The 23,410-nt window shown below is 39.2% G+C and overlaps 5 protein-coding genes across 8 annotated transcripts in view; 3 read left to right on the top strand and 2 right to left on the bottom strand.

The window, feature by feature from the left end:
• Nucleotides 1-1,232: 1,232 nt before the first annotated feature.
• On the bottom strand, nucleotides 1,233-4,954 carry LOC136268961 (coiled-coil domain-containing protein 12-like). Its single transcript, XM_066064438.1, has 5 exons — nucleotides 4,793-4,954; nucleotides 4,546-4,634; nucleotides 2,381-2,439; nucleotides 1,801-1,912; nucleotides 1,233-1,501 (listed from the first exon to the last, which is right to left on the bottom strand). Exons 1-5 carry the CDS (start codon nucleotides 4,906-4,908, stop codon nucleotides 1,410-1,412), a joined length of 468 nt encoding a protein of 155 aa, XP_065920510.1. The 5' UTR covers nucleotides 4,909-4,954; the 3' UTR covers nucleotides 1,233-1,409.
• On the top strand, nucleotides 4,904-6,684 carry LOC136268960 (PTB domain-containing engulfment adapter protein 1-like). The gene is made up of 9 exons (XM_066064437.1): nucleotides 4,904-5,106; nucleotides 5,406-5,464; nucleotides 5,514-5,594; nucleotides 5,642-5,740; nucleotides 5,794-5,934; nucleotides 5,984-6,097; nucleotides 6,151-6,255; nucleotides 6,306-6,456; nucleotides 6,511-6,684. The coding sequence occupies exons 1-9, from the start codon at nucleotides 4,992-4,994 to the stop codon at nucleotides 6,519-6,521; spliced, it is 876 nt and encodes a 291-aa protein (XP_065920509.1). The 5' UTR covers nucleotides 4,904-4,991; the 3' UTR covers nucleotides 6,522-6,684.
• On the top strand, nucleotides 6,643-12,386 carry LOC136268958 (TGF-beta receptor type-2-like). The gene is made up of 6 exons (XM_066064434.1): nucleotides 6,643-6,787; nucleotides 9,131-10,201; nucleotides 10,504-11,213; nucleotides 11,358-11,499; nucleotides 11,773-11,903; nucleotides 11,958-12,386. The coding sequence occupies exons 2-6, from the start codon at nucleotides 9,133-9,135 to the stop codon at nucleotides 12,249-12,251; spliced, it is 2,346 nt and encodes a 781-aa protein (XP_065920506.1). The 5' UTR covers nucleotides 6,643-6,787; nucleotides 9,131-9,132; the 3' UTR covers nucleotides 12,252-12,386.
• Nucleotides 12,387-23,190, bottom strand: LOC136268956 (cAMP-regulated phosphoprotein 21-like). 4 transcript variants are annotated; one of them, XM_066064432.1, is made up of 14 exons: nucleotides 23,173-23,190; nucleotides 22,643-22,692; nucleotides 22,322-22,591; nucleotides 20,866-20,934; nucleotides 20,438-20,655; nucleotides 20,098-20,169; nucleotides 19,141-19,281; nucleotides 16,736-16,856; nucleotides 16,591-16,689; nucleotides 15,807-16,118; nucleotides 15,016-15,244; nucleotides 14,377-14,525; nucleotides 12,920-14,072; nucleotides 12,387-12,862 (listed from the first exon to the last, which is right to left on the bottom strand). In XM_066064432.1, exons 3-14 carry the CDS (start codon nucleotides 22,532-22,534, stop codon nucleotides 12,561-12,563), a joined length of 3,078 nt encoding a protein of 1,025 aa, XP_065920504.1. In that variant the 5' UTR covers nucleotides 22,535-22,591; nucleotides 22,643-22,692; nucleotides 23,173-23,190; the 3' UTR covers nucleotides 12,387-12,560. The 4 variants fall into 4 exon arrangements, with proteins under 4 accessions (XP_065920504.1, XP_065920505.1, XP_065920502.1 ...); XM_066064433.1 differs by lacking the exon at nucleotides 23,173-23,190 and adding an exon at nucleotides 22,960-23,094 and having other exon boundaries at nucleotides 15,807-16,103; XM_066064430.1 differs by lacking the exon at nucleotides 23,173-23,190 and adding an exon at nucleotides 22,960-23,093.
• The window catches only part of LOC136268954 (WD repeat-containing protein 19-like), a 32,680-nt gene continuing 32,429 nt past the window's right edge, over nucleotides 23,160-23,410 (top strand). The window contains exon 1 of the mRNA XM_066064428.1: nucleotides 23,160-23,400. Within this exon, the coding sequence (XP_065920500.1) occupies nucleotides 23,395-23,400 (6 nt within the window). The 5' untranslated portion in view covers nucleotides 23,160-23,394. The remainder of the gene's footprint in view (nucleotides 23,401-23,410) is intronic.

Genomic DNA, 23,410 nt, shown 5'->3' with positions numbered 1-23,410 from the left:
CAGTTGGTCAGTTTATAGAGGTGGTCACTCAAATGGAATGGAATGGTGGACTTGAACGGTAGAAGGAGGAAGGTCCCAGAGTGACTACCGACTCTTTACAGTAAACTGTTGCATAATTGTGTCACCATTAAACTAGACTGATTACAATACCAATTGTAACTCTACAATTTGTTTATATTCAGTAGTAAGAGTTCAGGGGGGACTGCTACAGTGGGCTCTATTGTGGCAACACTACATGCACTAGAAATTAGTTATTATATTATAATTATGTTTTTAAGAAGTGAGCAGAATGAAAAGCCTTACATAAAGGGCTAATGTGTGCTTTGATGTATATAATTGAAGTTTATGTTAGCTATGTAAGAGTATAAGGAGAAAATAGCCCATGTTATATTATTAGCTGTTAATAATAGCCATGATTATAAAGCAAACAGCCAATGTACCATTGCAAGAGAACTTGTTAGCCAGAATATACTACAACACATCAGTTGTAACTACCCAATATTAGCCTAGACCAATGGATGGTATCCAAGTGAAGTACAATTGTAGAATGTACATACACACCCTATATAGCTTGCTAGTGTACTGTGTCTAACAGGCATATCCTATACTATAAATATGTCCCTTTGTGTGGGTGGAATGACTGGACTGAGACAATGAGGAAACTGAATCTGATAGATGTGCAATTCACCTGACTACATACTGCAGACAAAATGCTTCTCATCAAAACATGATAGTCGATTTTCAGCGTACATCATTTTGGCTGTACAACTTCACATGCCAGTACATCAAGGGACTGGGTTATGATACATGACACAAATTATGTACTTCATGTATGATCAAACAGTATTTACTATGACTCAGTAACCAGGAGTGGTCCTGTTTTATGATCCAGAGAGGAATGGTGCAACGTGGATAGTTTTATGTCAATCTTCAGCTGCCAAGAGACCAGCTAGATTTGTCCAACACAAAGCCATCAGCTAGCTAGTTCATTGAAAATGTAGTCAAAGGATAAGTATTTGAAACTCTTCAATGTCACTTAATGAAAACAGCCTCTCTTTGATCTAACATACAAACACTGTTTTGAAGGCAGCTTATTCATAGAGAATAGCAGAGAATCCAATTCCAAAACCTTATCACTTACAAAACTAACTGATCAAATTACCATCAAGTAGAGTGTGTACAATTAATTAGACCACAAGTACGAGTAATGCTACACGCCTTATAAAATCTACTTTCTGTGAAAACCAGTGAACAGCTTGCATCAAAAATGTGCTAAGGTGACAAGATATAAATCATGAAGTATTTAGTGTACATTTCTCTCATTGTTTAGCCTGTATTGAAGTATAATGACTGTGAAACAGTATACATTATTGATTAATTGTGCTGTGACTGATATATGATGGCGGTAATCAATTCGAGTCTGTAGTCTTGAGGTCTTCTTCAGTGTTGCCGACACTTTCTACTGCTTCTGCCAAGTTGTCCTCTTGTTTGTATTTGTCTCCTGTGAAATAAACACTGGTAGTTGAAGATTTAATAGCATGTGTGTGTGTACGCTACATACACACACACTACACTACACACACACACTACACACACACACACACTACACTACACACACACACACTACACTACACACACACAAACACCATCAAATCATCATAAAATCATCATAAAATATTCTGGATATGTACACTCACACAATCCCAAATAACTTTTAGCTGATGCAATTACAACTCTCAAAACGGAATACATACATATGTATAAGTTTCCCCAGTCTGTTAAAAATAATACACTGCTCACTTAATAGTTCCAATATTGCCTTCTGAGTTCTTCTCTCAAGTTTGTCCAGTTTTTTAGATATATCCCTCTTCAAATCCCAGTCTATCTTTCTGGGAGCCAAATTGGTTAAGTTCTACAAACAGACAATTCCATATAAGTACGCACTGTATATTATATAGTATGTAATGGGTGTGTGTACATGTGTTTGTAGAGTGAGTGTGTGTGTGTGTGCAGTGTAGCATGTGCATGTGTGAGCATGACGCCTGGCTGCTAGTGTAATATAGGCATATAAGTACACAAACTTGTGTTTCTTCATGCGGTAACACACCAATTGTTGGTAACAAAAAGAATTATCCGGTCACCAGGGATTGCTGTCAATGGCTTTCAATGTCTGGTTGCAAGCCAAAAAGAGGAAAGATATATGCACACCTCACCTAGCTCAGGGCCATTGAGTACATACTTAGAAGCTTTAAACTAGGTGTCAGGAGGGTGGAAATACCTTGCACAATAGCTCTGACGATATGGTCCATATGTTGTTCGGTAACTCTTGTACTAAAAGCAATGTGTGTGCATACGTGTGTGCGTGTTGTGTGTAACTTACCACATCTTCAAGGTTAGGGTTTTTCGCAGTCTCCAATTGATCACTAACTTGCTCCTCGACTACATACACAACAACATTACTATGTATACTACTCACACATTGACAATATGACAGGAATGCATCACATGCTTCTTCTTGTACAAGCCATAATAAACTGAAACTGACATTGAATGTTATCACGACAAAGCAATGAATGGTACACACACGTACACACACACACACACATATACACAATTCTAACAGCACTTCACAAGTGTGCCAGAGGCTTTTGCTAGTAGTTGTGAGCAGATCTAGAATGCCTTTACATATTCACACAAAGTTAGTGCTAATAGAACAGATTGTGCAAGGGTAAGGCAGGATTCCAGAGTACAGACATATCTAGGGATTCTGTTGACTGTTCAACTTACACATTAAGTACATCTATGTGCTGATAAATAAACATTACAAGATTATTTTAAAAATGTGTACCCTGTATTCGACTACATGACTCATTGTCAACTCAAGCATGCACTATAGCACTGAGTATAGGAAAGGAAATACCATATTTGGGCATAGATTTATGTTGTTCACACATGAAATGCTGTTGTAGAAAATAATGTTTATGCTATTTATTAGGTAGGTACACAAACTTCTTACCATAAGCATGTGTTAAGAAAATATTATTATGTTGTTTTTGTTGTTAGGGATGTACTGCATGCATTACAACAGTTTCTTAACTTGTCAAAACTCTTTGGCCAGAGTTTATGCCAACTTTTAAGTTAACACAACAGTGTTCAGTTGTACATGTACACACATTGTTATTACCAGGTCAACATAACAATCATTTAACCACTGCCACAGTAACACACACACACACACACACACACACACACACACACACACACACACACACACACACACACACACACACACACACACACACACACGCAAAAGCAAAGCCTTCAGCTGCTGCTACGCAGTCACGCTGCCCAGTGTCCAGCACTGGGGCACCTGTGCGCTACTCAGGTGCTATGAGTCAGCGCAGGCATGCTCTCCTGGGGCAGGACTAGTAACCCGCAGGAGGCTGCACCATGTCTCACAGGTGAAGGTGTGGGCACCTGAAATCCCACCTGGACCTTCAACTGCTATAGTACGTTCACGTTGAGCTGAATCCTCAAAAACATTTAATAACTCATGGATGCAATTACACACGATCTTGAAATTTGGCTCATTTGTAGTACTGCTTGATCCGCTAAAAATATTTCAAAATCTTTTTGTTCAAATGTTTGACATAATATTTACGGCCAATCAAAATTTTCACAATACATTTCCTATGGGGAAGCCATATAAGTACAGTGTCCATTACAGCCCTTTCCCGAACTTGTAATGGAGCCAAACCATACGTGTCTGTTGTTGACACCTTTGCTGTTACCAATAATCATCTGGTTAGCTGAAACGTTAACTCAGTTGAGAAAAAATCCACTTTTAATTTTTAGCTGTTTTTCAGGATTCAGCTCAACGTGAACATCCTATATATGAGTATGAGACATGGACCAGTTGAGCATTTGCTTCCCCAGGCACCCATAGATGTTACAGCTTCCCCAGTTGGCACCAGGCCACCAAGTCCCCGTTTTAACAGCTGGGTAGACTGGAGCAATGGTGATTGGCCTGGTAATCAAAAATTCCAGGTTTGATTCCCAGCTAGGGCCACCTTGGTGTTGTTGTTTGCTTGAGCAAGAAACTTTACACACACACACTTCTCTGCAAATATGTAAACAGGGTGTGTTTCTAGTTTAAACATTTAATCCAGTTGGACCACATTAAGTAACAAGTTTATTGTACAGAAATGATGTTTGCAAAGTTCTACAACTACCAAATATGGTCCCCACCTCATACATGACATGGTGGGCAAACAGAACACCAAAACTGTGTTGTGGAGCAGTCAGCAAACTGTGTGTATGTACTGTGTATGTGTATTAATGTGTACAAGGGATAAAATTAATCTGTCCACACTAAGCACACGTACTCACACATGTGCAGGCCTGACATATATACATTATGTGATGCTGCATGCTAATATGCAAAGTTAAGACAATTGGCAGACAACTGCTTACAAAATTAGCATTTGGGATCTGAATATATCTTACCATTAAACAGGGAGAGTTTTATAGTACTGCCTGGCCTACCTGATTCTGGCTTTGTCTTGGGAAGTTTCTTCTCTTTCAATGTATCATCAATCGGCATATAGCTTCTAAACTTCAGTGCTTTCTGCGGCCTACATTGCCCACATACTTAAACATAATATGGTGTGCTTGTGTAACTGGTGGGTTTTTACCCAGTGGCAAAAAAGGGTGAAACATACAGACTGTATTTCATAATGTATTTATAATTACACATATATTTCAATTCGTTTACATATGGTTAACGTCGTACTTTTCTGCCCCTTTCTCCGCTTCTTCGTTCTTTTCTGCCTTTTTTGCTTTAAGTGCTTTCAATTTTTCCTTTCGCTCCAGGGCACGTTTTTCAAGACTACTTGCCGCGTCCGCCATTTAAACCTTGACATCACGTGACGAAACTACTCCACCTCCAAGCATTGGGCGTGTGTTGACCAAAGAGTAGAAAACAACCCAAAATGTCACGGAAAGGGGTGAACCTTGGTTCTTATGGTGCTACTGGTGAGGTGGCCCATAACCAGAAGCCTCAGCAAGAGGAGCGGACGGGAGGCGTACCTGGTGGGGTGAAGAAAAGTAAGCGTGTGTTGCAACAAAGATATGTGCACTGGTGTTTGGAGTATTTTTACAGTCTGGTTACACGTTTTCGTAGGAATATTAGGTTGAGAGAGTATGGATATTGTTGTTGGAATAGCCACACCCATTTTGTTATAAATGGCGGGAAGCTTGTCCTTGTTTGCACGATAAACATCCCCGTTTATTTGTGTCTCCTGTTTTGTGAGATGCAGTTTTTACAGTCTAGTTACCAAGGACTTGCAACTAAGGCAAAACAGACTTGCCAAGCTCCACCACTGACTTATTTCTTACTATCATAGGAAAGTGGTTGCATCCTGTGCAGGCAATAGAAGATGGCAAGGTCTCCTACTCCTGCAAGGTACTGTGAATCACTCTATCATCATGTAGTCATTGTGTTAATGTTGCAGTTCCTCGGCTGTATGCCAGTTAGGATGGAGAGCAAAGAACAAGGCAGTAGTATAGTGAGGGAGTGTGTGAAGACATGCAAGGTACAGTCATAACAATTGAACATTCTTACAAAAGATTCAATCCACAGTCTGAGGCATTTCAGAAAAGGGAACGAGGTGAGCCTATTCAAGAGGTCTCGTTCAACGTCTCTGATAAAGCCCTACGTATCCAAGAAGCCAAATCAAAAGTAAGGCAGTTCAGTTTGCTGCACTGGACTTTAATTGCTGTGCCTTTTTCTAGAACATTCTCTATCTCCATTCCCTCCATTACATTTCCTACTGTACAGATGAGAAGAGCGAAGGTAACAACATATTTGCATATATCGCTAGGGAGTCGGGCACAAAAGCCCAGATGTGTTACGTCCTTGAAGTTGACAATCTGGTTAGCAGTCAGCTATCTGTTGCAACTTCAATGAGCACACCTCCATTAGGCAAGAGAAATGGCTGCCACTCTGGGTCAAGCATTTGACTTAGCATACAGAAAATATCTGCAAGCTAAACAAACAACACCTGCCAAAGAACAAGTTAAAGCTCTCAAAACCAAAGTACCAAGCACTGTGTATGATTCCAGGTGTTCATTTAAAACATAATATCATAGGTGGTGACTACGGACAAAGAGAAAGAAGAATTAATGGACAGAATAACATCACTGGAAAGAGAAATGGCACAAAAGAGTGCCCAAGCTGAACTGCTCAAACAACAAGTAAAAATAAAGTAGATTTTGAGAAATTTGGGCTTATATAAGCACTTCAGGTGATTGATCTACAAGACAGGCGCATTTCAGATGGAGTGCACGTGGCTGAGGCTCCATTTGACTTAAATATTCCCCGTCCAGAAACTAAGGAATTGGATGACATCATTGCAAACTTGGAAAGTCAGATAGAACAACTAGGAACCCCAGAAGGTACTGCCAGCTAAAACACAACTGCTAATATACCATCTCTATCATTCAACACAGAGGAATACTGAAGAACCGCCCACCCTATTATCGTTGAACTAGATTCTAAATAATGCACTGCATTACGTAATACATTTTATAGCTGTTCAGTGGTTAAATTACGTAGATAATTTGCCGCTATATGGTAATTGATACGAAGTGTGCTTGTTATGAAAAGATAGTCTTCACAGAGAATCGAAGTTTATCAACTCATCTATTCTTCGTTAGATAAACAGCACCTGTGTTCCTACGCCTCGAGGGATAGCTACAGTCGCCACTTCATCTCGAGACCGAAACAGTAAGGCCGGATGAGCGTAAATTGTCAATTGTAACGTGGGTATATATCAATACAGTTAAGAATCAATAACAGTGTTTGTATAGTTCATAGCGTGTATAGATTGTTAGTATTGATAGTTTTAACCATTTCTGCCGCTACCCCATTGGCATGACCCCGCGTGAACTTTCATCTCATCTCTACACTAGTTATAGCTAGAATTGTGTAAGTGTAATATCTGGGTCGATGTTTGGGGTTCACGGTAATATGATTGTGAGCTGGTTACGGAGAACTGGCCACAAAGTACTGTTTGCTATAAACAGTGTGTGACAAGGTTTTGATAAGTTGTCAGTGATTTGTCCAGCTTCTTATTCAAGCCCTAGACTGTATTTGGTGTAATTTAACTCGCATAACTGTGATTATCAAGTGATGCTATGTACATCAAAAGCCTTATTTGAATTTTTTGAACTTGCCATTACCCTAGCACATGATAAGTTAGCTAGTTGGCGTATAGCTACATGCAGGGGCAGTTAGTAACTATATATTATGTACATAAACTCATAAACTGGGTATGTGTTCTCCTGCACAACCTGAGGCAGTCAAGTGTGATCATTACATGAAGACAAGATCAGGGGATTTGATTGACAAATATTTGTAACTTTGATCACTTAATATTACTTGTGATCGTTTCTTGATTGCTTTATGCTCTAGCAGAAAGATTAAGTAGCTATGTCCGTATAGCTGCTTATACATATAGCTAGCTGCTTGCCTCATGCTTGACAAAAATGTGACCTTTGATCTTGATCATGTTGTTTGGCTATACCACTGATATTCGTAAAGTTGGTGTGTTGCATTCACACTGTATAGTTGCTATAGCCGCCACGTGGTTGCAATTGCATCACTTTGGCAAATGTGTTGTACTGAGAGTTTATATGAAACATACCCAAATGATTGTTATTAGTTTAATGTGACTGGTACAATGATTATTATGACTGTCAATATAGTAATTGCATTATATTCTAATTGTTCAGCTCTGGAAATAAATAAACAAGATATCATTTGATATGTTGTTCACATAGCCCACCTAAGTTTGCATGCATGGTAGTGATAAATATCACCTACTACATAATAGTTACTGATATCAACTTACTGTTACACCTTAGCAACCAGTGGAAGTATCCATAAAGAACGTAACTGCTTATAGTTTGTTGTCTTACATTTCAATTGACTTAATCCTTCTTGTTAGCAGTTATAGTTTTGAGATGCTCTGCTGTGTGGTTAGTGTATTGATGTGGTGTACTATGTTAACTCTACTGATGTCCTTGTCTCTGCTTGGACTGGGGGAGTCACTGGAATTTCATTTTTCTGCGAAAACCAACATAGTTCATGCATGACTAAAGATAGTTGATCATCATTGTTGTACACCCTCTATACCAGAACATGAAACTTGAGTGGTGTAACTTGTAGGCATGGATTACAGTGGTGGGAGTAAAGTCATGTTTTGACCATTACACTGTTTAAATGTTTTTTCCAGCTGTTACAGTGAAAATTTAATTAAATAACTAGATAACCCACATCTATAGATTGGTAAATTTTAATTGGTTAAGTGGCTTGTGGTTTGAGTCATGATTATAGTACCTTCTCCATAAAGCTCATGTTCCCATCGCCTATGTGGTGACCCCAACTAGTAGCTAGTGCCTTCACAATTTGAATTACTTACTAGCTCCTTTATCTGATGTTTGTGTCTTATGTGTTTGAGTCATTGTAGTTACTTTGCACATGTGTGTATGTTTCAGTGTTGTGTGGATAAGCTACCACAACCATTAGGTGCAATTATACTATCCCCCAACTTATTATGAGCAAATTTTGTGGATAATTAGTGACAAATTATTACTCCATCCTACTAATTGTGTATAATTGAACAATTACCACTAATTCAATAATTGGCTAAAATAGTGGCATTCCCTATCAATACATAATCTTGTTATCTAATATTCTTATAATTGCTGTTACAATTAGTACAGTTGCATGTATGGCCAGCTTCAAGCTGTTGTGGACAAACAAATTTTACTAGCTTGTCAAGGAAACCATATCACAATGTGTAATGTTACATATGCACTATACCATGTGTCATACAATACTTTGATTTGATTGATTTATTGTTTTAACTCCCTAATATGTGAGATAATGTACAGGAGCATTGTCTTGCAAAATGTGCTTCTCTTGTTCAATGCTCAGTGTTTTGATTTGTCACAAACTTTCAATATTAAGGTTATGGATTATAGCTAGCATGATGTGTGATACAACTAACATCTGATAGATCTGATTCTTGTAGCTGTTTAATTACCTTTTCTTTCTTTTGTGCAGCAATGCTGATAATTGGAAGTATATTTTTGCTACTCCTGATTTGTGCTGTTAATGGAGCTTGTCCTGACCAGCCAGAAGTACAGCAATGTATGAAATGTAGTACGACAGGTGACTGTGATGTATCATCAGATAACCAACTGGTCAATTGTACCCTTCCTTCTAACTGTGTCCCAATAACCTGCAATTCAGAATGGTATGTGTGTATGACATTCTGGGGTAGGTTTAGTTCAGGGACTTCGTGGACGATTTTATCTGATTGTGTCAGTGCTGGATCAAATGTATCTCCATGTGATTTTAGTGAAACATGTTTTGATCCCAAGGAAGTGGATACTGTGGATACTGGTACATTCACCTGTAGATGCTATGGACATTTATGTAACCGTAATTTCTTAGCTGGTGTTATACCAGCAGAAGCGGTTTCATCAGAAGTAGGATCTGGTAGCACTAGTAGTAATCCTGAGCCCTCATCTACTGTAGCTATGATGTCTACAGATGTTCCAGTAACAACCAATATGCCAGTTACAATTGCCACTACAATCACTGGTACACCAACACCTACAGTCATATATGATGAACGAGACTGTATTACTGGCTGTGCTGCACCACCTAATTGTACTCTGAGTGCTGATAAAAGGTCAATGAAGTGTGTGGTGGATGACAGTTGCCTAACTACTGTTACACGTTGTAACTCCAGAACTTTTCAAAGATGTGCTACTACCTGGTTCCGTAATGACCCCTCATCTTCTTGGGGATATGTAAGTAGCTGTTTAGGTGGATCGTCTAACAATATGCCACCACCAGTTTGTCGAAGTCAAACAATCAATGACCCTCTACCAGACACCGTAGAGACTGGAAGTTTCCTCTGTACTTGTTTAGGAGCACGATGTAACAGGGAATTTGAAATAGATCTGAATGACTTTGTTACCTCAACTTCTACAACCACTACCACCACCACTGCTTCAACAGTCACTACTATAGATCCTGTAACAACTGTGTCCATTTCCACGAGTCCTACCACACTCACACCTTCTAATGTTGTGATTGGTCCAGTAATTCATGGTGATGATGATGGTATGTGCATGTGTATATGTATAGTGTGCGCAAATATGTGTGTGTGTTGTGTGTGTGCGTGCATGTAGGTATCAATAGGTTGACCCATAGTTGTTTTATTACACAGATGTGGCTGATTGTTCATACTAATATAACTGTTGTACATGTTAATATTCCAACTATGGTAAACTGTTTATGTGATAATCTCATTAGTGTATTTACTGTGGTGTTTACAATGGTAACAGATGTTTTTGTTAACCACTAATCAATTACTAAATTCTGCAGCATCCAATAATGCAAGTGTTCACTTTTTTTTATTCCAGATCTCAGTGGCAATCAGATAATAGCTCTATCTGTGGGCCTTTCAGTTGGATTTGTTGTCATTGTGGGAGCAATTTTGGCTGTCAGCATTTACATCATTCATGCTTGTCCAAAGTGGAATTATAGAGTTGGTCAGAGTGATGAAAATGATCAAAATGAATCAGGACTAAAAGAACCAACGGAGCTTCCTGTCAAGCCAATGGAAGTTGTTGGTGCTGGTAGATTTGGTCACGTATGGAAGGCTGATCTTCATGGAGAAATAGTTGCCTGTAAGATACTATCTTTCAAGGACGCACCTAGCTGGAGAAATGAACAATTGCTATACAGCCTTCCATCAACAGCCCACCCCAACATACTAGAGTACATTGGTAGTGATCAGAAAGGCCAGGGATATGAAGCCCAGTATCTTATGGTGCTCAAGTACTGTCCACTTGGGTCATTAAGCTTTTATTTAAAAGCACACACGCTTGACTGGAATCAAACTTGTAATTTTATCACATCAGCCTTGGCGGGAGTGTCCCACCTTCATGCTGAAAGCTATTATGATGACAATGGGGTGTGCCAAGAAAAGCCACCCATAGCTCACCGTGACATAAAGAGCTCCAACTTTTTGGTGAAGAATGACACAGGGGACCTTGTGCTATCAGACCTGGGCCTGTCACTACAGCTTGATCCAAATATGGACCTCAGTGAACTAGCCAACATTGGACAGGTATAGTCATGACCACTTAATTTTCCATGAACCCCATATGGAAGTTTTTGTCAGGTGTGATTAATAAGCTTGTAGCCTTTCAAGTGAATGTCAATGTTTGTATTGAGGTCAATGAGTGATACTGTCTATTGTTCAATATCATAGGTGGGGACCTATAGGTACATGTCACCAGAAGCCCTCGATGCCAGTGTTAATCTTCAAGACACAGAAAGCTTCAAACAGATCGACATGTATGCACTGGCCTTGGTACTATGGGAGATAGCATCAAGGTGTTCAACATGTGATGGTAGGTATTGGATGTTGTAGTTCTCAAGTTTTTATCACACAACATAAAGATGGGTGTGTAGTGAATCCCAGTAAGGGTTCTGTGGTGCTTATCACTGTTACTTGTCTAACACCACTACATTATTGATCAATCATTTCCTGTGATTAGCTTTTATGACCTGAACTTGTGAACATCTAGTTACTAGTTAAGGCTATGTCATGCCTGATGGTAAATACTTCATCAACATAGTCTTCCTGTTATTGGTTATGTCATTGTGTGTTTCGTGTTTGACAGATGAGGTCCCTGAGTATAGCTTGCCGTTTGTCAAGGAAGTTGGGGAGCGTCCCACATTGGAAGCTATGAGACGCATCGTTGTACAGAAGAACAAGAGGCCACAGATTCCAGAGTCATGGAAGAAACATGAGGTGATACTGACAAAGTGGCATACTAGTATTAATTTGACTTGTTAATAATTCCAGGGTCTAGCTATGTTGGCAGAAGCCATCCCTGAGTGCTGGGATCAGGATCCCGAGGCACGGTTGACTGCATCGGGAATGCTCGGAAAAATGGAAGAGGTGTTAGAAGCACACACACCAGTGGAGAACCACAAGAAGGCCACCTTACTACTACACTCACAGCCCACATCACCATCTTCACATCAGTCAGAGAGTAGTGATCACACACTGGACAACACAAACATACCACCAGACAAAGACCCCAGTACTAGTAATAGTGACAGAGAAGTCACTGTAGAAGCTAATGATGTACAATAAGATTGTTGTGTAATAAAGATAAATTAATACCTTTTTTATACCATAATTATGTGCTGTGTGAAAATTGTAGTTTTTTCGTAATGTGTTTGCTTACATACACTTTGGTATTATTCCCAACTTGTGTTACATAGACAATGACAAGATAATGATTTTCTCATATTAAACGGTAACAAAACACACTACAGGTACAATTCAACTAGAGTACAACATTTGTGGTAGTAGTGTGTATACAATAATATTATACAATATTATCTTAATAATAAAATAAATTACTTTAGCCACCAGATGGCTAGACCAAGTGTGGCTGGCTCATGTACTTGACCTATTGGTTGCTGCTGCTGTTTGTTGTGTATGGCGACTCAGAGCCGCCAGAATTATCTTCTTATGCTGCGGTGAAGGAACTACAAGTTGATAAGGTTGTTGCTTGTTAGTTTGTTGTATGGCCATTTGGGCATGGTGAGGCGATTCAAATCTTGCTACATAGATGTCCTCACCATTGCCTTTCTTAATGTTCAATATTGATGCATTTAGTTTCTTTAATTCAACTAACGCTGCCTGTGATTGTGACACATCAGTAGGAAAGCGTAGAATCTCAAGAATTTCTTGTCCACCTGAATAAAAAAAGTAAAAATTAGATAATGTTTTTTTTTTTTTTTAAGTTATATTACCTGAGTGTAAAGGGTCATGAGGAATAATACAAGCAGTTGTAGGAGTAGGTAAAAGTGGTTCTCTTTTTAATGATGATAAAGGACCATAATGGTTAGTCATAGCTAAAGAAGCAGTGGCAACATCCATGTTCATCTGTTTCGTGCTCTGTCGGTTTGATGGATGCCGTTGATTCTGATAACGTGTTGCAGAGCCTCCAGTGCGCTGCTGAAATCGTGGTGGTAAATCAGTAGCAGAATAATTGCCTGTAATGTGAGTGTCCTTCTGTTTGTTCAATGTTGTAGTACCACTAGTACTAATACTGGTGGTTACTGCTTGTGTACTGCTGGCCTGTTGCACTGTATCACTTGTGGAAATTGTCTTTTCATTGTTACTAGCAATAGCGTTAGTATTAGTATTGGTGACAACAGGACGTGTATCACTGCTACTACTGCTCTCCTTCCCTTCAGTACTACTCTGCTGGGTAACCAAGTTGGATAATTGCTGCTGTTGTTGAGTCTGTGCAGTCCCCATCCCGACTAATATGGGTGGTTGAGGTGGCGGCGAGAACAGCCCCTGAGGGATGTAATGACTAGGGGTAGGGGGTCCGGATGAGGGGGGTGAGAATAACACAGGCTGTGATGGATTAATCATAGTAATGGGAGGGGTGGAGGGAGCATTTTGTAGCTGGTACGAGTATGGATTAGTGGCTGCGGCTGCTGCCATTGTAGCACCAGTTAAGTGGGCAGGATAGCCATGAGAGTTGACCGGAGCTGCCACATATTGTACCTGCCCAGTGGACGTCATATGAGGGATGATTTTAACAGGGAAGGATGATTCATGAGCTGCAGTGGTAATTTGTCCACCATCATGCTCCTGTGGTACACTACTATACTGAGGCGACGCGGTCACTACCACTTGTTGAGTACTCAGTTGTTGACCAGAACTGGTTACTGGAGTAGTTTGTTGTGGTGACTGTTCTGTTGATTCTCGGTCCTCTTTCATATCATTGTTCAATACCAGTCCACTCTCCATGTGGTTGGCTAGTTGGTACTCTTGAATAGCAGCAGCTGTGACATTGCCTCCTGCTGTTCTTAAGTGACCCACCTGCTGCTGTGGCTGTGTGGCCACTGGCTTCCATAAGCCACTGGAACTGTGAGCTGGCTTTGATACAAACTACACAGTATGCAACAGAAGATCATACCAACATATATATATATATATAGGGACATTATTATACTAGTGAGGAAGTTGGTCACACACCATTAAACATTTGAGATCTTAATGAATTCAATCCCAACATGATACTGTATGTGTAAATTGTTCCAGAAACATCACAAAATCTTTTAACATGTACATTTCCTAGCTAAGAAGATGATAAAAAGGTATTCCAATATATCAGTATGGCATGTTTGGATATACAATTAACACATGCCAATACATGTGACCAACCTCCTCTGCCATTACACTGATGCCTTACCCTGTTTGCTTGTGGCTGGGCATGTTGTGGTACAGGTCTGATGATGCCTGTGGCTGCTGCTGTGTTCTGAAGGTGTGGATGATGATACACTCCTTGTTGTTGTTGTGAGTGCATGTAGACTGGTCTCATGGCTGGGTTAGCCAGGTACACTACATGTATATGGGAGAGGAACAGTTTAGTGGGTATACACTGACCACTCTCTAATAGAACACACAGTAATCACAAGGAAACTACAAATCATTGTACAGGAAACAGGTCAAATAAACTGTTTAAGTCAAGCTATATACATACACACCACAGACAGACAAACACACACACTGCACACAAAAGCAAAAAAACAACAGCAAAGCCTTTGTCTACTATATAAATGGTCGTGTGTACTGACTGGGGAAGCATCAACATACATACAGATGAGGTTCAGGTGGGATCGAGTGCCCACATCTTTACCTGAAAGAACAATAGCACAGCCTCCTGTGGCTAGTTCTCCTTTGCCAGCTCTGACTCACATGCACACACTCACACGTACACACTTACTCACATGCACACACATTTGCATACACGTAACGCACACATACACAAACACCACCACCCACACAAATATCATGCACACTGCACCATACACTACAAACACAAACACACCTTGACCATTATTATTCAAGTAAAATTGCTGCGGGTGATGCTGGAAGGCATAGTTCATATTTTGCTGATACATTGCAGCGGCTGCAGGATTCATCATAGGATTGAGACCAAACGGGACAAACTGAGGGAACCCTTGAGAGTTGTATTGCTGCAACATGGCTGCCTGTTGCTGCTGCTGCTGCTGCTGATAGTACATCGGTAACATCCCTGGTGCAATAGGCTGGGCCTGCTACATAATTGAAGAACAATCAAGGTCATAATAATACTCTAGTCACCCCAACACCTAAGTATAGTATCACCACAATACTTAAATACTGTAGTACTAGCAACTTCAATACCTAACTTAATAGTAGCCAGGTGCCCTAACATAGCAAGATCAATCACACATACCAAGATGAGAATAATCACTTATAACTGTGATGATAGAAACATATCACTGTAACTGGTTAGTACCAGAATTATCTTACAACACCTACTATAGTATGAAAATTGTGTATTATTCCTTTTAAAGCCCACTAGTATGCGATGTTACCACTTGTGTCTTTGACAGAATTTAACTTTTTCAAAGCTCATACAACATTATAGGCAAAGTCATGGTATAAAAATACCACAGCATTGATTCTACTACATACGTCATATAATTTGTATAAAATTACCATGCACACAGCAGATTTCAAAATTGCACAGAAAACGTATGTATTTAAATATGATTCAGTCACAAATAGTTTGTTTCACCAGAACAATAAAACACTATACTGCCCAATTCTACCTACACACACTACATGACTCACATAGCCAGTGGCCATATAGTTGCCTGGTTGCACATATGACTGTCTGGGGGAAAACTTAGGTTGTTGCTGTGGCCGCCGGTTGGATGATGGACGGCTTCTACTTGGTGTTGTCCAACTGGAAGAGACATTGCTGCCTTGGCTGGAGCTTCTGCTTCGGCTACCCGGGCTGGTATCATCTCTCGGCTCTTCAGAAGGGAACTTGACATCACTGTGATCTCCTGTAGAGTTGTTGAGTGCTGCTTCTGTGGCATCTGACAATAGTGACTGTTGTTGCTGTGGTCTGGAGCCGTTTCTTGACTGTGATGAGTTAAGCTTTATAGTCATACAATATAACATGTGTAATAATAGCAGCCATCATCACATGTGTACGCACACCACATTTTGTACAAAAATACACCCAAAAGCAAAACCTTCAGCATACCCAAAGCAACACTGAGCTAACCTTGCTCAGGTCCCTACAAATCTCCTCCAGGGGGCAGAATTAGTACCCCTTAGGAGGCTGAGCCCAGTTTCACGAGGCACCTGAAGATAAACCTATCACCTCAAATCTAGTATGTTGTGATTACTAGGCTAGTGCTGTAATAACAGGCCATTCTGTCTTACTACACAAACACACACCACACACACCACACACATGCACTCGCAAGCGTACACACACCACACACATGCGCTCGCATGCGTACACACACACACACACACACACACACACACACACACACACACACACACACACACACACACACACACACACACACACACACACTCACACACACTACAGACATACCTCTTGACTAAATATTCTAGCTTTGGCTCTATCATAAGCCTCCTGCTTCTCCTCAATACTTTTCATGTCAGCATTAGACATAGCAGATGACTGCTCAACCTAATGGCAGTATATATCCATTATGTACCCTACTCTAAGGCCATACCTTTTGTGAGACAGCAGTAGCAGTAGCTACTAGCTCTTTGGAACGTTTCAAGATCTGCTTCTTTGGTTCCAAAGTGTCATGATCCTCAGCAGGAATGTGCTCCTCAAATCTATGCTCTGGCCTGTAGGAATTTAAGGTACATAAGGTGATCAGGTGTAGTTTGTGCACACTATAGTGATATATGTATCATACATCATGCATTGTACATCACTAGTGCAACCATGAGACATCTGGTCGTGGAGCCACTCTAATAAAACACACTCTAAATACTAATGAACTCTCAAGGACAAACGGACTGAGTAGTATGACCTCTTTATTCTAGCTGATGAAGTATGAGACTTAAAATACTGTCTCAAAGTCTTTCTACATAATATAGTTAAGGATGTAAGAACACAGCCAATTACAACATCTCCACTTGACAACTTGTGACCAGCCATTCACATGCATTGTGATAAATATATTAGCTAGCATTGTAGGTGTTCACATGTTTGACTGCTCTATTAGAGTGTTTAAGGGGTAAAATTTCATACCACAATAACCAACCCATGCATAGCACATGGTTCTGACAAGTGCTGCCTTCTGCACTTTGCTTTCTTTTTATTGTCAATTGTATGATCACCTTTCTTCGTGCAAGGAAACCATACCAAGGCCACTTTCTTTAGAAGAACATATTAGATGCAACAAAGAAGCACTTACACTATTGTAAGAGGGAGTAGAACTAGGGCTGGGACAAAGCTTTGAATGTTCCAGGGGTTCAAAGGTTAAGCAAACTTCAAATTATAAAAGTATCCTTAGAAGCTTCGTAATGCACTCATAGTCTACGAAAGAATTACAAATAAACATCACTATCTTTATTGCAGCAGCTTATTCATCTTGCGCGATCAATGTTCGTCTCTTTGTGATCAATCTTCATGTCCACGCCCACTTTTAAACCATTGCAGTTTAGCTTGCTGTAGCCTTAAAACACCTTATAAAGTGATAGATAATACATGGAAACATCCTTTTAGCCGTTAGATGGTGTTTACCTATGCATGATTGCAGTATAATGGACACGCCCATTTGCAATCAATATATCGCACCATTCAGAACTGTTGCTATACATTTTCCAAATGGTTACAAACTTATTAATAGGATTAAAAAGATAAAACTTAAGAAAGATGTGCATATATGCTGTAATCTGAAAGCTAACACCAAAAGCTTCAAATGTTCAAACAATTTATTAGTGAACGTTCGAAGGTAAATTTCAATATTAGCCCTAGCCTTAATGTGTGACTTTAGTTATAAAACTATCACATGGCACAACCACACCCTTAAATGATCAGAGTCGTGCAACCACACCCCTAAATCATCTAGCTACAATCAGCTGCAGTTTAGTTGTAGAAAATAAGACATGACAACCGTGCCTCTTAATCTATTGCGTAGATAAGTAGCAAAATCAAGATACTCTAATAAAGCAGTCACGGCCACACACATATATCACACCAATAAAAAATAGTGAAACAAAGCACGTGAATAATTACAACATGGAAAATTCCCTACCTATGGCACTAAACATATGGTGATAACACAGGGGGTACAACACACATCACGTGTACTAGTATAAGAATTCGCTACATCAGAAAACATTTCACGTGAGCTGATTAAGTGATATTCAGGTTCTATTTTATCTGTACTTTACAATGATGTGAATTTTGCAACTATAAATGGTTCTGTAAAAGAGAAACAAGGCTTAAAGTAATGACAACAAATGTCAGTCACGGACCTCCCACGAAGGTTTACAACAATCTTTTAATGACCATGTACAATTATTTTTAATGACCATAGTGATGCACGATATATCATATATTGTGACAATCTTGATGGAAATATTTCATGATATATATTTCATTTGTGATATTAAAAAAAAGCTGTATTGTGATATATAAAACAGAAATTATTTAGTGAAAGTGACTTGATATTTGCAAAGTATGAGGATATCTCTGGCAACATGTGATGCATAAAAAACAAGTGTCAACTTTGTCAAATCACTGCTATAAATTGACCGAGTCCTGTGAAAACATTAACATATTCAATTCATTTAATATATCATGATATAAGTCGCATGATAGCATGATTATCGTGATATTAAAATTTTCATATCGTGGTATCACTAATGACCACGTACAATTATTGTTCATGCCTGATATAACACTACAAACACATTCCAGAGGAGTGCAATTCTATAAAATACTTTCTTCAAGCACTCTGGTAGTTTACGTACCCATGTGTTCACCAGTTCTGCAACTGGGAAAATCACTACATTGGCATATTACCAGGAGGGGTACGACATGCACGCAAGCACGCACGCACGCAAATACTAATCAAATTAGGGTAGTTTTCACAGTACAAAACAACACATAACTTACACTTTGGACTCAGCAATCTTCCACACTACCACAGCATTACCAGTGGGATCAACACTATGCTTGAGACCAAAGTAAGCAGCTACTCGATGGGCCAGCATCCGATGGTATGAAGTGTCTGGAGGTAGGGTCATCGGATTGGTGCTAAGAAAGGAAATGACAAGGATTTCATTGTATCATGGTGGTGTCAATAAACAATACAGTGGAACAGCGGAACACTTCTTAAGAGACGCTCTAAATAATGGTCACTACACATTTTAACTTTTTTATAAAGGACAACGTACACTCCCCTATCTACAAAGGGCACTGTACAAACATTTAACGTCTCTATAAAAGACTCAGGGATGTGTCCACAGTGGTCGGTACCAACCAGCACTCAAATAAAATAGCCTCACAAACTACCACAAATTCACTTCAGTTAAGGCCCTATCCTACATTTCTGGACTCAACTCTGTCTCTTGTAGCCACCACTATTCTAAACCCGGGCACATCCCTGTAACCTCTATATAAAGAACACTGTAAAATCAACTTCTCTATACAGAACAGTTTCTGAAGTCACTACACACCTCTAGCCTACAACATTACATCTGATAAAAATATAAATCCAACTTCAGCAACAGTAGCTGCTTTCAAAGTGCCAATTGCAAAAATTTTATCATAATAGCGACGGTGAAACAGTATCAGAGGGTGCAAATACATCACAGTATAAATACAGACACCTTGTGATTACCAAGGTGACCTGACTTTCCAGGTCAGTGTTAGTACTAATGGATAATATTCATTAGTCTCTGTTTTAATTGTGTCTGGATTACATGTTTAACAGGCTTCATTGTGCTGCCAACTGGCAGTAGCAATCTCAAAAATGAATATTGTGTCCAACAACATACTCAACACACAAACACACACACTGTCTCAATTTAAAACAATACATACTACAACAGTATATTGTAAGAGTCTCACTTTGTAGGGTCCTTGATATAATTGCTAAACATCTCCTCTAATTGTAACAGGTATACTCTGTCTCGATGATCCCTATAGGGAAGAAATTTAAGATGCATGCTACACACAAAAAAACACCTACATTGAACTCCCCAATACTACATACCGTACAGTCCAGACATACATGCACTAGCTAACTAAATAAACATGCAATACTCATCACATGAATGTTATAGGGGTTTTCCACACAAAATACCCTTGCAGGGTAATTAAGACATCTGGGAAACTCTGAAGACAAACAAATATCTGTGATGGATTGTGTCTGTTGTGTGTGTGTTGTGCATTTTAATAATTCTCTTACTGAGGTGAGCGCATTGTGTTGGCCAAGAACTCGTGTAGATTGACAGAAGGGTTTTCATCATCACATCTCTCACTTGGTCCGACCAGAGCCATTGGTTGCTGCTGCCACTCATTGCTGCCATTTTCACCAGATAACAATTGGGTCATGCCAGAAATCATTGAAGAAGTTGAGACATCAGTAATGTTGGTAACTGACGGTAGCTGGTCCATGTTGTTTAGCTGAAGGAGGGAAGAGTACATGTAGACACCTCTCTATAATGGACATTTTGGGGAAAGAAATTTTGGCCTATTTTTTTTTTACAACAAAGAGGTTTTATTCTTTCAGAAGTAAAATGAGCAGGTCAAAATTTTATTACAGAGAATTTTCTATCATACTTGAGTTATTGAAGAGAAGTATCATCTATTGCTGATGGTACTATGGTGACTCACCTGTACCACTTCACTGTTAGCTGTACCATTGGAAGTGGCGTGAGGACGTGTTAGTAACTTGATCTTTGGCTGTACAGTGAGAGAAATAACACTGTGAATACTTCAACAACAATAACAACACAGATGACAGAAACACAGTTATTATGGAGGCTCCAGATATACAGTACTAATGGTATTGCATAATTATTTCCTGTATGACAGTGTCTGATATATACGCAGACACACATATGTACACACACATGCGCGCGTGCACGCAGAGCATGCGTGCACACAGGCACACACACACACCAAACCCTCATATTAACAGTCAATCTGTTTGATACTACATAAACTAATTACCACTGCTAATTAAAGCTTCCAGATGGCTACAACACCATAAAATCTATTAGAAACAAGGTCCCAGCACAAAGATCTTTTGTTAACTTGACCTTTGTCACCTTTACACCAATGGTAGTAACTAAGAAGCCAGACATCCACACTACATGGTCATACTAGTATGGCTTCTTTAATGGCTTAACTGAGAATGGGATACAATATTAGACCACACTTTTTAACAATCAAATATTATGTCAATATTCAGGAATGTATAGACACCAATGAACTGTTTAATATATTCCAATTTTAATACTGTAGTCATAGTGACAGGCAAAATTAATCCACTTTGGACCAATACATAAATCGTAAACACACTAGCAGCAAAGGCAATACTAATACTACCAGGAATTTGTCAATTGTGAATAGCCAGAGTTATGTACAAATGCCATCACTTCAGCAGTCCTTTATACTACAACTTGACCTATACCAAATCATGTTACAGTGAATTATCATACATGCATGTACACTTTGGGACAAAGAATTTACACCAGTCTTCTTTTTTGTTATTTCAGGGGTAAGATGTACGATGTTGGGACCAAAATTTTAGTCCTAATTATGGAGGGCTTTATTTTTTCTTATTCAAATAGTTTGCTAAAAGAGTTTGCATCTATAGACAGCAACTAAATACACCAGAGACCACTACAGACAAAAAATACACTAACACTTCAGAGTGACATGGGTAACATTATTAACCAACATGACTCCCACTATAAAAGCTTTCTACAAAGCTTAGAAAGTACTTCTTAACAAGCAAGAAATGCTCTACACACAAACCACACCATCCTATATTTACAGATAACATCCACCCAAGCATAAAACACTATCATGACAACAATTAAGATTTACTGAACATAGTCCTGGTCTAAACACACCACTGTAAACCTTCACTGCATTGTAAGTGGATTTCTTCAGACAGTGTTAACATATAGCACACAATAGCCTTACGTGTGCTTAAAGGTTTTACAAGTAAAATAATGACTCGCATGAACAAGTGTTGCTTAAATTGCTCACTTTAACTACACAACTCAAGACATACGTTTCAAAATAATAACATATCAACAACTAACACAATTAATCATACTTGTTGGTTGTGCATGTAGCCGTCAGGGAAGGCAGAAAGTTGTGAATATTGCCCAGCAGAAACTGATGCCTCAGGTGATGAAAATGATTGCGGTTGAGAAACGCTTGGAGACACTTTAGCAACTGTAGTTGTGACAGCATAACTGTTGCTACTCTCAATAGCGGTGACACAAGGATGATTTGTCACAACCGAGGTCACCACCGCTTGTGACATACTGCACCAAAATTCCTCTACTAAAAATACAAAGTGTTGAAGAGTAAAAAATGAAATCTGCAAACAAAATTACCGCGTAAATAATAACACATTTTGTCCTAATCTTACTGTAAATTATCAGTAAACTATTTCACCACCGAGTTCAAGTCCATTTTGTTCTACAACAAATACAAACATGTGAACGCGTACGAACACTTAAATGGCGAACTATAATTAGAACGTGAAATAAACCGCCATGACACAACGGAACATTTACAAGTAGGTTACATGACGGAAAAGAAATGTCGCAATACATACATTATGAGTTTCAACATAAAGAACTAAATGTAGTCTGGCCAACACGCGTTATACAATCAACTCCACTTTATATAATTTACAAAATGCTGACCTATGATATTTCATAGACATCTTACTCTCTTTATTACCTATTAAAGATCAACAAAGAGGCTGGTACATCGTCAAACTAAATTCGACCATATTTCAAAACGCCATGTTTCACATGCGACAACACGCTGTACGCGCACGCGCTGCACATGTGATCACATAAAACAAGTGCGCCTAATTCGAGTGGAATTGCTTTAACACCGCTTATCTCACTAATGATCTGTACAACAATGATCAACCAAATGATTTCCTACCTATAAATCCAATTTCTCTTGCTTGCCTTCCAAGTAGTTACGTAATGTGTTTTTAATGCCGGATACATTTCGATTGTGGGTAATTTGTGGATGTTGCTATGGAGCCATTGAAAGCAAGCACACCTCTAAGTTCATCTTTTTGAGTTTGTGTTACCGCGAAGTGCGTATTGGTAGTGTATACATGTGATAGGGCTTCCTAGCTTGGAAGTTTGAAGAAGTGATATGAAGGTGGGCGTTA

Source organism: Dysidea avara, chromosome 10, assembly GCF_963678975.1.
Source record: "Dysidea avara chromosome 10, odDysAvar1.4, whole genome shotgun sequence".
NCBI classification, from domain to species: domain Eukaryota; kingdom Metazoa; phylum Porifera; class Demospongiae; order Dictyoceratida; family Dysideidae; genus Dysidea; species Dysidea avara.
The sequence above is the reverse complement of the archived record's forward strand: the minus strand, read 5'-3'. Positions and strand labels throughout refer to the sequence as shown.

What these genes read in the sequence shown, in the direction of transcription:
- LOC136268961 (XM_066064438.1), bottom strand. Translation starts at nt 4,908, where the DNA reads ATGGCGGACGCGGCAAGTAGTCTTGAAAAACGTGCCCTGGAGCGAAAG. An exon ending in GCGGAGAAAGGGGCAGAAAA is followed by an intron (nt 4,635 to 4,792) that starts GTACGACGTTAA and finishes TGGGCAATGTAG; the next exon opens with GCCGCAGAAAGCACTGAAGT. An exon ending in CAAGACAAAGCCAGAATCAG is followed by an intron (nt 2,440 to 4,545) that starts GTAGGCCAGGCA and finishes TTGTGTATGTAG; the next exon opens with TCGAGGAGCAAGTTAGTGAT.
- LOC136268960 (XM_066064437.1), top strand. Translation starts at nt 4,992, where the DNA reads ATGTCACGGAAAGGGGTGAACCTTGGTTCTTATGGTGCTACTGGTGAG. An exon ending in AGGTCTCCTACTCCTGCAAG is followed by an intron (nt 5,465 to 5,513) that starts GTACTGTGAATC and finishes TTAATGTTGCAG; the next exon opens with TTCCTCGGCTGTATGCCAGT. An exon ending in AGTGTGTGAAGACATGCAAG is followed by an intron (nt 5,595 to 5,641) that starts GTACAGTCATAA and finishes TTCAATCCACAG; the next exon opens with TCTGAGGCATTTCAGAAAAG.
- LOC136268958 (XM_066064434.1), top strand. Translation starts at nt 9,133, where the DNA reads ATGCTGATAATTGGAAGTATATTTTTGCTACTCCTGATTTGTGCTGTT. An exon ending in AATTCATGGTGATGATGATG is followed by an intron (nt 10,202 to 10,503) that starts GTATGTGCATGT and finishes TTTTTATTCCAG; the next exon opens with ATCTCAGTGGCAATCAGATA. An exon ending in AAGGTGTTCAACATGTGATG is followed by an intron (nt 11,500 to 11,772) that starts GTAGGTATTGGA and finishes CGTGTTTGACAG; the next exon opens with ATGAGGTCCCTGAGTATAGC.
- LOC136268956 (XM_066064432.1), bottom strand. Translation starts at nt 22,534, where the DNA reads ATGTCACAAGCGGTGGTGACCTCGGTTGTGACAAATCATCCTTGTGTC. An exon ending in TATATCAAGGACCCTACAAA is followed by an intron (nt 19,282 to 20,097) that starts GTGAGACTCTTA and finishes TTCCTTTCTTAG; the next exon opens with CACCAATCCGATGACCCTAC. An exon ending in CTAGAATATTTAGTCAAGAG is followed by an intron (nt 16,119 to 16,590) that starts GTATGTCTGTAG and finishes ATGACTATAAAG; the next exon opens with CTTAACTCATCACAGTCAAG.